Source organism: Sipha flava, unplaced genomic scaffold (assembly GCF_003268045.1).
Source record: "Sipha flava isolate LNK unplaced genomic scaffold, YSA_version1 274_pilon_pilon, whole genome shotgun sequence".
In the NCBI taxonomy this organism is placed as follows: Eukaryota; Metazoa; Arthropoda; class Insecta; order Hemiptera; family Aphididae; genus Sipha; species Sipha flava.
Genome location: NW_020272939.1, coordinates 45,112 through 63,376, shown reverse-complemented (window position 1 = coordinate 63,376; position 18,265 = coordinate 45,112). Strand labels below are relative to the sequence as shown.

General features: G+C 28.5%; 1 protein-coding gene across 1 annotated transcript; it reads right to left on the bottom strand.

Annotated features, from left to right (window-relative positions):
* Positions 1-12,707: 12,707 nt before the first annotated feature.
* On the bottom strand, positions 12,708-14,928 carry LOC112685377 (RNA-binding motif protein, X-linked 2-like). The gene is given in 3 exon segments (XM_025557234.1): positions 12,708-12,933; positions 13,022-13,174; positions 14,915-14,928. Coding segments are annotated over 3 exon segments (393 nt in total).
* Between the last annotated feature and the right edge of the window lie 3,337 nt (positions 14,929-18,265).

The window sequence follows — 18,265 nt, the reverse complement described above, 5'->3', positions numbered from 1 at the left end:
AAGGGCCACAAATTTTCGTGCTTGTAAACGAAAAAACGTTTAATCCGCCACTGATTCTCGTTGAGCCCCCAAAGCAGTGGTGGGGTACATTAAAAAACCGCAGCCATAGAACAAATTACAATACTCCACCTATGTTTTAGTTGTTATTTGAGTATAAATGTAATATTCATATCGTGTTTTCTACAAATGCATTACTAAATGTCTGAAGCTCACTTTTCGTTTGAATGTTTCAATTTTTTTTAAAATAGCAATTATAGTTACCAGTTTGCCACATGTTATTAGTATCTATCATGCTTTGTGTTCGTCCTAAATATTATATTGAATTGTGTATACAACGTATGAAACTACTATAAAATTAGTATAAAATTAATATGTAATACATAACATACTATCACACGGTATGTGCAATTATGAAATATATAGCTGTCGTTATTATTATTTATCAGCACAACAATTTAAACTAAACTGTGCAGTAGCATATGTTACACTACGAAGTGGTATTATATATTGACAGTGACATAATTATCTTTGTACCATATATATTAATTTAAAGTGTCACGAAAAAAATCACAGATACTACCGTATGATGATAATGTAAAAACTTAAAAAAAGCATCGAAATGTTTTTATACAGCATTATAGTTTAATGTAGGTCAATGATGAAATGCGTGTACTAGCGTGTAGTTAGTGATGTAAAATACGAGATATACGCAAATATACGATAATACGGATTATCCAAAAATCCAAAAGTCCGAAAACTGGATTTTCGAGTTTTGGATTTTGAAATCCAAATTTTAGATTTTTGGACTTAAGAATCCAAATTTCGGGTGATAAAATTCTAATCAGAATATTCAATTTTTTTTACATAAAACCTAAACTATTTCACTATTTACTAACTAATCAACTAAATACCTAGTTAACTTATTCGAATTAAAATCAATATATATATATATATATAAAACCATCCTAATTTTAAAATTTGTCATAAATATTTATATAATTATAAAAAGTTAATAAAGTATATTAAATATTATGTAATAAAGATATTTTTTGTTAGTTGAATGTGTATTTGTATGAGTGATTTTGTAATATTAATTGTTTCATTTGAATGAGTTTATTGATTGAACGTAAAAAGCAGGTAGGACAAAAAATGGTAGAACTTAGTCCGCTATAATTCAAGTAAACCTAACCTAACAATGTTAAATTATATTGTTGATCTGAATAAGACATTTCGTTATTTGATAAACTATAAATACATTTTAATTATTTAAATTTTATCCATTTTTTCCCGCTATTAATTTACAACTTTTATTATTATGTTGGTGATTAATTATTTATATTATGCTGTTCACTTTCTGTTAGTTACACAAACTTCATTTTTTCTATAACTATAATTTTTTCTTTATTTCTGGATAATACGAGTATTTTTCTGTTATCTATAAATTGCTACATTGTGTGCCTATTAAAACGTAACGAATCAAGGTTTTTATAATAATGAGTGTGAAAAGAACTCAATAATTTGGCAGTATATAATTCTTAATTTTAATGCGATCACAATATTATTAATTCAGAATACATTAGACACTACAAAAGACCTAACAAATCAATTATAGAATTTTAATATTATTCCATTCGCATATGTATTGAAAATAGAGACATCTCGTTTTCGTGGTGTGCAATATTACACCCGGAAGTTTACTGAGCCTACGAGGACTTTGACAAATTACCACAGGCTGGCAGGCGGCCGTTTGTGTTCGGTTCATCAAACACGCCCTATTGGCTAGGTCAAAAAAGTTTAAGGGGAAATATAAAGAAAACGTTCGAGTCATCGTTCGATTCCATCAGTATAATAAAAATGTATAATCTCCAGCAACGACGTCGGAACATCATTATCCATTTTGGTACAAAAAAAGAACACTTTGGGGCCGTTATTCGATTTGTCTATAGATACGATCCCCATATTTATTGTAAAAAAAAAAAAAAGAGAGAAGCAGATTGGCTGTGAAAGCGTTTTTGCTTGTAACCATTTCGCATGGTCGAACACTAACTAAAATTATATGAAAATGTATCATTTGGGGTGAAAACTGTGGTTCCGCAGTTAGCAATCTATCTATACAAAAAAAGCAAAAAAACAACATTGAATATTGTCAAATTATCGTGTTATACGCTTTTATGCTGTAACACATTCAGTATTACAGTAAAGTTGGAGGCCGAATAAATATAATGAAGTCTAAAAATAAGAAATTGATACTATAATATAAGAAACATTTTAATAACTATTATTAAAAGAAAATAATAAGCATAGTAAAACTCGTCGGCATGTTTTGTAAACATATACGAGTATATAATATGTCCTGAAAATTAATCTTTAATGGGTCGATAAAATGGTATAAACTAAAAAATATTCAGTAAAAATCTGATTTTTCTAGCGAAAATATCTACTGTACGTTATTTGCATAACACGTTTTTGGGTCACTACTCTACACATAGATATAATATAACTTGCTATACGGATTGTGTATGATAACAATAGGTGTGTTCAATAAGTACTTAAACAAAATCTCTCAATCGTTTTATTCAAAAGTTATCGGTCGGCGACCACGAAGGGCGCTATACGAATGTTCGTTTCAACAGCAGCTTTTCACCATCCGTATACGAATGGTTCGGAACTTAACCCATGCATACAGCACACACGCACTGATGTCAACTAAACCATATGTATTTGCACAACACCCGACTTATAACACTAATATAATCGTTTTCGTTACCGTTCGTTCGCGTTTCGTACACACATTTTTTTCGGTTTTCCAAATTCGTGCTCTATAATTACTACCATCGATCCACTGGCGTACAGAAACAGTACGTGCGCGTGTTTGCTTAATACAATTACGACCTATACATAATACATTTTATCCCCCGTACTCGTCGTGGTTTCGCAGGGCTGGAGAAAATCGCATGCCCAATATTTCATAATAATAACATCAATTATTATTATTATTATATTATGATCATTATTACCATAACCCATTGGTGACATTCTCAGCCATAATGTGTCATGTGTACGAGCTTGCACGAAAAGCTGAAATAATAATAATAATAATTTAAATTCTCGTCGATGAACGTATATGTAATTACTATGGCTGGGATTTATGGCTGGGAAAAATGAATCCTTTTTTCTGGTGTCCTAACACTTAGACTCATAGGCAGAAAATGTTTCGAGTGATACTGATCAATTTAATGAAGTTTTTATTTTGTATTATTTTTGAATTTTTTGACAAATTTAACTTAGAGAAATATAATAATATAATATAATATAATATAATATATATATAATAATATAATATAAGAACATAATAATCTATAAGTTCTTAAATATTAGGATATTTGAACGTTACCCGTTTTGGCGTCTGTTCGAAACAGAATTTTTCTATCCAATATTTCTAAAAAAATTTAAAAAAATAAATATTATAGAATTTTTAAATTAAAATGTTTATAATATATTACCAATATGTATCAGGTTTTACACCCGAATTCAGACGCGTAGCTAGGTATTTCAAAAGGAGGATGTTATTCAAAATTATACACAACAAAATAAATACTTTACGTATATTTTATTGTACAAGCATACAAACACATTAGTACACATGAATATCTATTTATATATAATGTACTTTTGTATGAAAAAGTATTTAAATATTTTATTAAAATTTCAAATGTACATTTTTGTCATATGTACCTATTTTTTTAAATCGCGCATGATACGACATAAAACCAAGGCTTTGATTTACTAGACAAAACGATGTAATGAGAAGCCCAGATTTACATTATTGTTATATATATATTTCGTTATGATAAACATGTTTTCATCACGGTTTATGATCAATTTTTATCTTTATTAGAATTCAGATTAACACAATTTAGATGAGGGGGTGTTACTATACCTGTAACACCCCCCTGGTTACGCACTTGCCCGAACGTAACCTGAAACCCGAATAAATGATTTCGGTGCATAACTCTGATATACGAGTATATTTACTATATTTTACATATTTTCAATTATTTTAAACAATTTTTGAACATTATATTTTATTAAATTTAACTAATGAATTAAAACTTAATTCTAATCGTTTAGTTTAAATAAAAATATACACATATATTATGATACTTTCAGCTTAAACAAGAAACAATAATCATATGTCAATATCAATGTTAACTCTACCGCCCACATAAAACCTACAGCTACACCCGAAAACTCGATTTCAAACAGGATGTAAAATTTATAGATGTGCTTGAAAAAAAAAATATTTTATACAATTCAAAGTATCACAGTAAAATAAATTTTAAAAATAAATAATTATATATAATTTATATTATATTCATACAATTCTCACCTAATTTAAATATCTCGCTGAAAAAAATTTTCAGCATTGTCAATCAGTATTAGATATTAAGGTAATTTCCTAGTTTTAGTTGTAAACGTGTAAACAAAATATATGATTTATACAATATTGCGTACATCAGTTAATGCCTAGGAATTGACAATATCGTCTACTAATGTTAACCTTTTATGATATTACGTAATTTACATAATTAACGGTAACATACATATTTAAAATACAATTCAAAAAATTTCATTTATAGATATATTTTATCATGCTCGATTTTGAAAGTTAATTTAAACTAGAACATGCCTACATTTAAATATATATAATTACACAAAATGTTCTAGCGATAAATTTTATTATTTTTCCTTTACACCAGTGTAAAAAAAAAGTATTACTAACAAAATAATCGAAAAACTTTAGCGATTTTAAAACACATTTACGAATGCATTTACGCACGGGAAAAAAAGAAAAACCAATAACAGACATATAAAAATTTAAATTTACACGAAAGTACATTTCGAATACCATAAATGAGTATCATAAATACCATTTTCAACGTGATCGACATTTATTCATTCAATCATAAAACATACATGAAATTGAATTTTAATTACAAATTAAATTTATTGTGTGAAGATAATTTATTTTTAATTAAATTTTAATCAAAGATTTTGATAAAATTTTACTACAGTTTTTCAGCATACCATGTTTAAAATGTATTTCGATACATATATGATGTTATAAATGGATGTCGTTTAGAATATTATATGTATATATTGTAATTCGAGTAAGAATTTATTAAACAAATACTGTATGATCATAGGATTTAGCGTTCGAGCCCGGTCACACGTAAACCACTGTATAGAGTATAGAGTTTTGGGTCCATGACAAGCAATGTTCTTTGTCCAGCAGTTCCTCTCGTAAATCCGTAGACCTTGTATTATTTTTAAATTCAACATTATTATAATAAAGTATAGTAGTTAAACTTAATGTGTTTTTAATTTAATTAATTGAGTTATGTAGACGTGCATACCAATGAACATGATTTGCCAATGGTGTAATGCATGCAAATTATTATAGGTTCTGAATTTTTTGAAATTTGTAAAATGTTTTATTTGTGTCTTTATACTCCATTTTTGACGCTAAATTAATTAAACATCCATCACGTTATTTATTTATAATATATAAGAATATCAAATGTAGCTATACATTTAGCGGGTTCAATTACTATGTATCATACGGCTATACCCAATTAAATCATAAAGTTTGATAGTATTCTAAATATTTCCGTCGGATTGTTTCAGATATTGCGATCAATATTAAACAAACCGTAAAACAACGAAAGAGAAAATTTTCATAACGCCCGCACAGGAAATAATATTCATATACGTATAGTGTATACCTATGTCGGATTAGCTGTTGTAGTTGTCGAGTTCATAATACGTGTTACGTCATATATGTGTTATTACGTACAGTATAATGTATAGTGATATTTAGGTTTGAATTATCCGGAAGTTTCAAACTCATATCCATTACGATGCAAAATAATATGATATATACTACGCCAACGATGACTACAACGGCGGTGCGGATGAAAAAAAAAAAACGAATTGAATCATAAAAATGAAAAATATGCGAAGACGATACGGTAGCATACGATCGAGTTGATGATGATGATGATGATGATGACAACGGTGATGGTGCGGTCCAAATAGCTATTTTATTTTAATAAACAACGGAGAATTCGATTTGATAAATGTTTATCATTTGTCAAACTATGTGGATCCGAAACCGTTCCCGTCCGAGCTTAACCGTTCTGGACTTTCAGGGGTCGCGGGCAGGGTGGGCCGGGGTTTGAGGAGAATACACACACTTGCGCCCATATATTATACATACGCGCGCGCATACAACGCACAGATAAGCTCTACCGCACACCGACTTCATTTACCCACAAGTAATTTCGTATTCCCCTATATTTTCATATTTTTTATTTTTTTACCCCCATCCGAAAAAAAAAATACGTATAATACGATGATATTTTTGTTATAAGGTTTCCGCGCTTCCGAAGCAAGCCAATGTGTGTTAGATGTAATAATATGAAATGAAAATTTACATACCTGCTGCACCGCCCGGAGGATTGAACGCGTGCGCGTATATAATGTATGTATAGTATTATACTTTTTATTTTTTTACTACTGTGCAGAAATGTCGCTCGAATGATTGTTTCAAAACGAAAAACTCGGCAAACACTAACACGCTACGCGTACGCACACGTTCTATATTCGCGACGGGACCCGGGCATAAAATATGCAAACATATTGACGTGGGTGAATTAAAGGAAGCCACGGTCTTGTAACAAAGTTATCTTTTCAATCATTTTTTTCAGTGTCCCCGCGAGTCAGTTTTCGAAATGGCGAAAAACATAACATGATATTTGCATGGTACCCAAAACAATTGTTTGATGTTTTCCCAATGACTACTTAAATTAATGTAGTTAGTATTTAAAATAGCTTTTTCAACCTATATTTGATTTTTATTTCGTATGAATGTTATCAATGTTTTGATAAAGGAGGATCGACAGTAAAACCAAAATATAATTTATACATTTTTTGTTGAAAATTTAATAGAATTAACATACATTATTTTAGCGTTTCATACCAATCGCAAATAGAATACTACATTTTCAATTTCAAAGGGGGTTTAATTAATAAAAACATAAATTATATTAAAACCGAATCATTTCGAATTCGTTTCAACTTTGTTCGTTATGCTTTATTCGGTACACGAAATCAACAATACATGCGCAATTCATACGCTCAAATAATAGCATTGAAACATAATATAATGATGTTTTGTACAATTATTAAAAACGAGATAAAATAATAGAAGCTTTTAGGTACGTGATTAACGTCCTGGTCTATCCACCCCGGAGAAATTATTGTTTACCAAAGCTATTTGATGGAGTAGAATACTATTTTAAAAGTAATTATTAAAACCATATGGGTGTTTTCGACATTGGTTCCAAAAGTATAATTGGTTTTTATTGTAATGTTAACTGAATCCCTCTGGTTAATAGTTAAATAGTTTAAATACCTACTGTGGTTAACACGCATTCGGCTACAATAAGTATTCGGCCAGCTTAATACGATCAGCTGTAATTTTGATGAGAAACCGTGATTAATGAAATTGACGACTTGATCCTCTTAAGCGGCAATTTGAAGGAAACAAAATATCAATTTTTATTTTTCTAATTGTCAATGTGCTAATCACAGAAGGTGTTTCGAAAAATAAGTAGTTACGATCCTTAAAAACTATACCACAACAAACCGGCATCCGAATTTCAAGGTTTGTGTAAACTATATATATAGTTATTATGGTATAAATGGTATATAAACCGATACACATTATTTATATAGTACATAGTATGCATTATAATCGTATATGCTCGATCATTAAATAATCTTAGAAGGGTCCATGTTGTTTTTTTACCATTTTTATTACCGCGGTCCAACAAGTTCAGGTCATCGCTAAACTGTCATGGGACCCTTTTACCTCACTTGTACTATCTACGTATATATGATACGTACAGATATTAGAAGGGAGTGAAATTGCCTCGAACACGCCTTAGCGGTCATCCTTTCAACGCGCGCCCTACTATACTATCAATCTTCATTTATAACAGTTTTTTTTTCTTGTCGCCGCCGCTGTTGAAAAATTCCCAATGTAATTCGGGTTCAAAAGTTAAACTCGCTTTTTATCGTCCGGTTAATGGTTTGTGTACAGCTGCACAGCTCGGTTCGTCACCGCGTTGATCTATATTATAGTACACGCGACATATTGCACGACCTTTTTTCCTTCCACCGTTTGCAACCGTTAAACGATTTCTCGTCCGTCGCTGACGGAGCTTTTTAGAAATCAGTTTTGAATATGATATTATATGAGTGTGAAAAATGATGATCACGCGGCAAACGATTAGAACACATTCCGGTCACGTCGTCGAGCGCTAATGGACATGTATGTGCACTTTTTATACACAAATCCCGCGTTTGTCCATTTTTTTTTAGTTTCCCTTTTTTTTTTCATTACGTCATTATAATATCCGAAAGAACTTGGTACATTTTTGTTCTCGCGAACACTGAGGATTGGTGACATCACATTTTATGTTCGGACCGTTATAAATACCGATGAATAACTTTATCGCATTTGTTGATCTGTAGAAGAAACGCTATGGTAATCATTCATGTAACTTTAATTTACTGTTTATCTTTTTGTCTCGTTAAACTCGTCGATCGGCATATTTTTCAAACATGAAAAAACGATGATTTTGTTTTTTTCCCTTTTATTTTGGTGATCATACAATAACGTATGTTTTCGAGAGATATCTTTAATAAAAAACTTTTCTTGATTAAGTATTAACTGCGCATTTATGTGACTTTCCGAGTATTCGCAGTCGTTTTTATTCGATAGCTGACGCTTGTACCAGGATGGTAATTTAATAAAAAAAAAAAAATTTATTCGTTCAACACTTTTACATGAAAAAAAATTTCAACAACATTACAAAGCATTCCACATTACCTACTGACACATTTGAGTACAATTCATACAAAATAAATTACTTTAATTCAGCTACTCTCGTTAGTCGTAATTAAAGTACATGTATATGCAAGATACTATATTAGCAGCTCAATGAAAAAATCAAAGACATAATATTAGATTTCATATTTTATAATATATATCCTCGTGTTTAAATCCTTGTATATTGTAATGTATTGAACATGGTCATAACGAGGTCTGATCGTGAGCTTTAGAAACCTCGACATGTGAACTGCAGGGGGCCAATTCCCAATTAATAAGCTTTTGTATTAACTATATAGTCATGAGCAAACGAAAGGGTTACCCGCACTCCGGTATGTATGGAGAAATCCCATGGGAAGACAAGTGACGTGCCCGGTAATTCCCGTAGTTCGCCTATTAGCTCCCCCTCCCCATCACAACAAGCTCAAGCCGAATTAATTAACACTAATAACCCGAAGTCTTAGGGTAGACTCGACGTAATTAAAATTCAGGATTAAGGCGGTTAATACTCTGGAAAGAAAAAACATTGTACTGTTGAAGACATGTTTATGATGGGCTTACAATAAGCAAGAAAAAAAAACAATAAATTAAATTAAGAATAAAAAAGGTTTAGCTTTTTTAAGAACGGCCAAAGAAAAATACATTTTTGTTTGGCAATGCGAAAAGTGATACAATGTATACGAATTTTAATACAAAAATAGAACATATTTAACTATCGATCAACTCAATACACAAGTACATACATTTTACATCGACGTTTGACGATATTAAAATTGAAAATTAATGGAAATGTCTTTTATACTAGACATATATATTTACTTATTAGATTCAAAGTAACTTAAATGAATAATTATGTTACATATTTCACTATAAACATAACAATATACTCGATATAACGAAACGAATTCCATTGAATTATTAACATATACATTTAAAACAACTCAAATTTGACTGGTTATTATAGCGATAATCAGCGGTACTAAGAAACAATCGTTTTGTTTTCGTAAAAATTAAAAAAAAAAAAAGGCTAAAAAAACTGTAAAATACGAATGCAATAAATGCATTGGATATTTTATTACTTTCATTTTAATTTGAAGGGTGATGAGGAAATTAAGAGCCCGAAGACTTTTTAACACAAGCACAAATTTTAATAATGAACGAAAAAAAGGGTTTAATACTACGTGAGCTTTTATTTGAAAAAAAACCAGACTAATAAAAAACAAAAACACGGAATACGTGTACTAAAAGTGTGCCTTTTTATTTATTTTTTCCTGTAGAGCATCATCGGCGTAAACGAGAGGGAAAAATTAAGTCCGCGCAAATTTATTGACATTCTCTGTGATAAACTTAATGAAAAAAATACAAACGGCGCTGTTAAAAAAAGACTTTTATTGCAAGTGATATTTAAAAAATACGAAAAAGAGATTACTGCATCTACGTGCGCTTTTGCCTAATTTCTATTCTATTCTAAAGGTAATAAAGAACGATGGAGGCGTGCGCAGCAATAAAGTACGCTTAGTTTGTCAGAGAAATAATTTCGTAATGAAACAAGGGGACGATTACGGTTTATTGCCGTCTCGGAGAATTATAATACCGCGTCAAATGTCATTGAAGGAAACCGTACGGTGTAAGTTCTACGCGTGGCCATGTTATGTATTTTCGATAAAACATCCTTATATCTATTATACATATTGTGGAGTACGAACCGAGTAAAACTTTGAAAATCTATACTCCACATTAATGCACTAATTCTAAACGAGCGTTCTTAAATGATTTCACTATGTTTGTTTTCTTCCTGGAAACTACTAAATAGGTAATCGAACTTATCGTATATATATTTGTGTATGCCTAAAGAATACATAACATTTCTATACAATTATTTTTATAGTGTGCATATACCTTACAAGAGCCCAAGAAGCAAAAATATAAAAAAATATGAAATGCATACATTCTATACGATTAACTTTCGACTCCCTGTTAATAACATAATTATGCGTTTTTGTAGCCTAAACTTCAGTTTCTATAAGTAATAAAAGATTGTAACAGCCCATATCATATGTTGGATGGAAATATTTAGCCCTATACCAATTATTATTGCAATATTGTATACTCACTTGAAAAAGGTTCTCTGATAATGTTATTAACCTATTAATGATTCAACGACGACATATAATGAGCATATGTCCCCGAAAAAATAATTATGTAGGATTTTTTAGTGAAAATAACGTATCGCCAGTAGACCCTTAATATGGGTAGTTAAATACATAAATCAATTGATAGATAAAAAATAAATAAAAGATAAATTTTTCGGGCATTATAGATGTTAAAATATTATCATTTAAAAAAATTGAACAAATTTGTTTTGACTATTTGGCTATAATTATTACAATTATATGTCTCTTTTTACAGAGGAAAGTATATATTATGATGTAAACATAAAATTTCAAAAATTATTCTTGAGTGGTTATACGTTTTTCAGTAAAACTAATTTTAGTTTTTAATTTTAAGTTTATCTATAACTATACATTTAATTTAAAAATATTATAACGTGTTTCTGCCGTCAAACGCAAATTTCACATTAATTTTAATGATTTTTTGTCTCTCTTGAAAAAAGAAGCAAACTATTTCCGTTTCCTATGATAAAGTCAGTTTTTTTTTTCCGGATCGTTAATGTTTTCCACAAAATTGTATTATTATTATTTTTTTTTTTATTCGAAGTGAAGGGGACAAAATTATTATGTGTACGTGTACACAGGAACCTTTTCAAGAATACACGCGGCGTCAAGAAAAGGGTTCCGTCTCACGTGCAGCACGCGGTTTTCATATATATAATATAACAACAAAACAAGCATTGAATTTATTTGTTCAACCATGAATTTTGCGCATATCTATTATGCAGTCCAATGGCCGTGACGACATGTGCCGACTGCGTTCGTCGTCAAAATCGAAATGTCAACGATTCTCGCGGGGTGCGGGAGGAGGCTCATACATGCCTATTCTGGGCGTAAAAAAATAAAAATGAAATTAATATCGTACCTACTACGGTAAGCCCAAGAGACCCAGCAGCGAAAACGAGCGCATTAATCAATGGACAAACAACAATAATTACGGCCGGTCGGCTCGTGCTGAAGTATCGCGTATACGTATGACCAGACATTTAAAAAAAAATAATAATAATAATATATATATTATGTATAACACACGAAATAATTAAAACAATAAACCAAAAGCGTTTTTCATCACGCCCATCACATTATTACGCGGTAAGTCGGTTTTACACGTATACGTTATAGTACTGTAATACTCATTTAGCGAGCGTTTACACACCACTGAACACCACGTAAAAACGGTTCATTTTACATACAGACGTAATCACGATTGTGTATTATAGGTTCGACCTTTTTTTCTCTTTTCTTATTCAACACTCGGTACTCTGCGTATACACTGCACTATGGGCGTTGGATAATTACAATACATTTTATAATCTTTTGTTCCGGACACGATTATTTAGATTGTTTGTTTATTTTCCCGAATATCGATCAAAAGGTCAAAAATGTTATAGAGTAAAATAAAATAAACTCAAAAAAAAAAAAAAAAAATTTATATCTATAGTAATTATTAAAATAGTTACAAATATCGAAGAAAAAGGATCTTTATTACTTTGATTGACCAAACACATGAATGAAGTATTATAGCTATAGACAGGGTACTAGAATGAAAATGGAAATGGGCGCACACTGTAATAAACCTATTTAATACCTCTTTGAATTTTAATCTTACGGGTAGGTTCTGAACTTTTTGATGCTTTATAATCTTTAACATGATCAACACGTAATATACGACTTAGAACTCGCGTATCGTTGAAATTATCTACTGCCAATATTGTACTTCTTTGGTCTTCATAGCATACAAAACAAAATCCTTTTTGTTTTTCTGTGTCTTTATCACGTACTAAATTTAAGTTGGTAATTTTTCTATATTTAATAATAAAAATAATAGTTAAGTATGTTAATTCTGTTATAAATTTGCCTTAGAGGAATAAATTATATAAAATTAATTTACTGAGAAAATATAGCTATAATGTCTCCTTCAGAAAGGTCATATGGTGAACTGCCAACAAATATCCATGCATTTGATTTATATTAATCATGCTAAGAAATTTTAGGTAGACTTTGCAATTTTTGTTCACTCAGTTTTTTCACATTTCTCATATTCCTAGAAAAATAAATCACAAAATAAAACTAAATAGATATTTAATAAACGTTAGCCCACTGGTGCCAATACCTTATATTTATCTATATCAGAAATATCTAAGATGAAAATTGTATAAATAATACAATTATTCTAAATAAATTGCTGAATATTTTTAGTTCTATACAGTGGAGTGCTCAGGATTTTGAAGTGGTAAGAAGTTTTAAGTAGCAGGAGGGTAAGATTATTATTATAATATATTATCTATTGTACAAAATAAAAAAATTAAAAATAGTCTAGTCTAAAGTTTAATTTTCTGGTTTTAGATGTTAACAAGTTTAAGACATTGTAAATTAAAAGGTATTATTAATTACATTTAAAGGTGTAAATATAATGTCTTAATTTAAATTTAGAAGCACCAAACCATTTAATTTATTCTCCAATACTATTTTTCTAAGGTAGATTTTTAAAGTAGTTAAAAATAAATTAATTAGGTATTTCAATAGTTTATGAACAGCCAAGAAAACATTTTCATCATACTGAAGAAAAGTTTCAACTGCATTTTCAGTTTTGAATTTGTACGATATTTTCTGCATAATTTCAACTCTCTTATAGTTCCAAGTTTAGTAATTCAATATCAACAATATTTTTACTAATTTTTTATCGTTTATTTCATTTTCTCCATTATTTAAAACCGATAAACTTAGTTTCTCTGGTAGAAGATAACTAAATATTATTAACACGTTGACTACCACAATCTCTAAGACGGTGTCATTAGGAAGCTTTGTTCTCTACACCATCAAAAAATATAGTCTATTAAATAAAATGAAAGGTTTGAAGAACCGTCGGAAACCTAAACGACCCGTGAAAAATAATTCGGTTTAGGTCACCGGTAACCTAAATAGCAACCATGTTACATAAATTGCTCTAATACGTACATAGTATTTACAGGAATTTACAGGAATTTCCTGGAACGTAGAATCTAATGGTACATTTTTAATTCGCATTTTTTGTTTTATCGAAAAATTTAAGGGTATTATGGTAATTTTTTATTAATTTTGATGATTTCATTAATTTTACCACTTTTTATAAATACATTTCTATTTCACTTGTTGAAAATTTTTTTTTATAATACATTTTTTGAAAACTAATAACTATAGATATTTTGACATGTAAACTGCAAATACAATAAGTAAATACTAGAGCTCTGCACAAGCCGGATTTGTATGGACCCAGACAACTCGTACTAAGTGCATAATTAGGCTCAGTTCATGCCACACTCTATTAAGTACTCGGTATTGATTTGTTTTTTCAACTTTTATCACAAACTTATATTGACATAATTACTTATTTCTGTATTAATTTAATTTTAAAAAATTATTTGTTTCATTTGAAATATTTAATCTAACACTTCTGTCAGGTAATAATTAATAATTTTTGTTTTAAAATACTATGAACAGTTTCATGCAGAAAAGTTATACTTGTAAAAGTGGCAAGATGTTAAACATGCAAATTAAAAATTATATTTATATTATTATAATAGATATTTTCGTACACTCGTATCATGTATGTACAAGTTATTTCAATTGAAACTTAATACAGTACCTACTTAATTTGTAGTAAGGGAAGGAATGTATGAAAACTATAGATTTACATTCAAATACATTACTGTTTTATTTTTTGGATAGTTGTAAAGTGAATAAAAATGTAAAAAAAACTGTTTTGTATAAATATGATACAAGCAAGAACAAAAATTTTACTTACGTCATTGGGTTCATTTTAATGGTAATTTAAAAATTTTTTGAATTAGATATTAATTTAAAAATTGTTAAAATACAATAAGTTTATTAATGTGCTTATCACAAACGTAACAACAAATTAACCTCACATATTGATTATAATAACCATTACATTAGATACCAAAACGGTTTAAAATATAAGGTTTAACATTAAAACGTTAATAACATTATAGGTATGTGTTAAACGGTTAAGAACCGATTACCGATATTTAAGCCGGGTTTCCAATACACTGTGCACCGTGTCTCGAGTATTAGTTACATTAGACATTTTGATTGGCTGAACCGTGTGGTTGATAGCAGGAATTAAATGTTTTTTATCATTGTATGTCATGTATACCACTTATAATACGAAGTTGAATTTGATTCAACTTTTCACCGTTTGGTAATACAGTGGTAATGCTGGTACTAGATAATTCAAGTTATAATGACTATCAATGATTATTTTAATATTTATTATTATTACGCTATTTATAATTACTTAATTTTCTGCACTTTCTAAATATATTTAATTTGATTATAATTTAAAAATAATTAGATAATTTTTATCAGGTAACCTACAAAGTACCTTGATATGTAGTTACCCAAGTGGTATGTAGCTGTTACCATTAGTACCAAAACGTTGTGGGATTGTATGTGCATACATAATAATAATGACGGCCACATGGTGCACGGTGTATAGGAAACCCCGGCTTTATAATTAGTGAGTACCGACTACCTTTACCTATGAACAGTATGAACTATAAAATGTTTAATTTAATTTTGCTATATATAATTATAAGTTTGTACTTTGCAGCTATTATAAATTACAAAAGTCTAATATTAATATATTCTAAATTTTAATATTGATATTAAATAATTACATTTCATACTATCTTCATTGTTTTAATATTTTCCCCTAGACTAAATTCGTGTAGTAATAATTCAAATAATTGTGATATTCTATCTACCCATAACATAAACCATAAACGTAATATCGTTAGTCGGTACTCGATAATCCCGGTCATCTTTATTATAAATTGTACTGGAATATCTAAATCTAAAAATAGCTGGATTTCTACAACTATACACAAATAATATTGTCATAGATCGTAATCCTAAAGATTATAATATTGTGAGAACAATAATAATTTATAAACATGAAAGTAAATAACAATCCTCACTGAGTTACATTATAACTGATAAGTTAAACATTTTAGATTTCATTATAATTATAAATAATTTATAATATTATAGGCAGGGATCTTTGTTATTAACAGCGAACGTTTTCATACGATAAAGTGCGTTTATGACGTTTAATGAAATATTATTTATTTATAATTTGTAAAATAAATGGATGTCCTAATCCAGAACTAGTAGGTAAACATAGTTCAAACTTAAAAAAGCATATAAATACTAGTCATAAAGATGAATACTAATTATTAATGACGAAAAAAAATAATGATTATATGAAATATTAAAATCAACACATATAAAGGCATTTATATTTTTTTTTTATGCTTGATAATCGTTGGAGATTTATAGTCTTGCTTATTTTTATATCTTAAAGAACTAAATGCTCCTAATTATTTATTAGGTAATTTATATGAATTATTATATATATTATATTGAAATTATATAATAATATAAATTTAAAATATCACACATTTACTAGTTTTTAATTTTAATTTAATTTTTTATTGTATTATTATGAAATTTGTAATAAAATTATAAAAAATGAATAATTAGACCTTCAATTTTTTAAAAAGAAGAAGAAAACAAAGAAGACTTGTCTGATATAGAATCGGAGGCCGGACGTTTGATTAAATTTAACTATCATGGTTCTTTAGCATCATTAGATAAAGAAATACTACCAGCTTCTAAATCGCATAATGACATAAGATGTACATCATTGCAACCACCTAAAGTGAACTTACTTAAGTCTACTCTTGAATTAAATTACTTGCATGAAAAAGCTAATGTGAACAAATTAATTTAAAAAAAAAAGATGACAACTGTGCATTATTTTCACAATCAAATAAAAAATGAATGATTATTAAAACTATAATGGAAGAATAAACTACAAATTAAGAACGTTAAAAAAAAAGAATGTTATATTTTAAGAGTAAAGCTTTTGGTATAAACTAACATTATACTTACATAGATTTAATAGTATTTTAATTTTTTGTATTCTTTTCTGTGATTTTTAAATGGTTTTCTATCTCTTTCTCTTAAGTGATCTCAATTATTTTACTCTTTATATGATTTTACTTTTAAATTTTTCCTCGACTAGGACTAAATCTTAAGTCGTTTATTACTTTTTTTTTCATAAAATTTATCTCGTTAATTTTTATATCTTTTTTTATATTTTTTTTTCAATCTTTCCTTTTGATGTTTATAATGCAAATATTTTTCTTTAGATCTATCCCGTCTGTGTTTTTTTTTTTGTCATTGTCTTTAGATTTTTTTTTTATTGCTCTCAAAATAATAAATAATAAAATATTATTATTTTTATATCACACGAAATTTTAATACATGATAATATATACTCGATACATATTTGCATAAAATGTTGCATAGAAAAATTCTGATTATACGATTAAAATATTTTCATACAAAATTTTTAGAAGACAAAATTGTTAATACAGTATTTAATACAATACAACTAATATTATCAAAAAACGATTGTATAGGTTTCATGAGAAGCTCCAGCCAAAGAATAGTAAGTAAAGTGTTCATTTTGAAATTAAAAATAATGTAGTCATGAAATATTACTTTTTCTCATTAAAACGAAAAACATATATAACATTCACAATATACCGCTATATATTAGTAGCTCATAAGAATAAGCTCCCCGAAAATATTACAATTATTTGTTATCTGATCTTTGGCGTTTCATTATAGTTCTAGTCTTCAAAATGAGTACATAAAAGATATCAGTGATGAGCGCATTTATGTTTGCTCATTCTACAAAAGAAAGGTAATTATTGTTTGCTGAATTCTGCGATTTTAATTTCGACACAGACTTTTGGTACTTTAATAATAATACTAAATATTTAAGTTACAAAACTGAATGAAAAATCCAACATTTATTTTTGTTTAGCATTGTTCAATTCAAAAATAAAGAAAATAATATTCAAATGCTACCGATTTTTTGTGATATGTATACAATGTACAATATACATATATTAAATTATTAATACTTTAAAAACTAAGTCCATTTTTTTATACATTTTATCGTTTTTAATTATAATTTGATTAGATACTGTGATTATAAATTCGTATATAAATTGTATTTAATAACTTTTCTATTTACTTAAATTATATTTTATCTTTAATT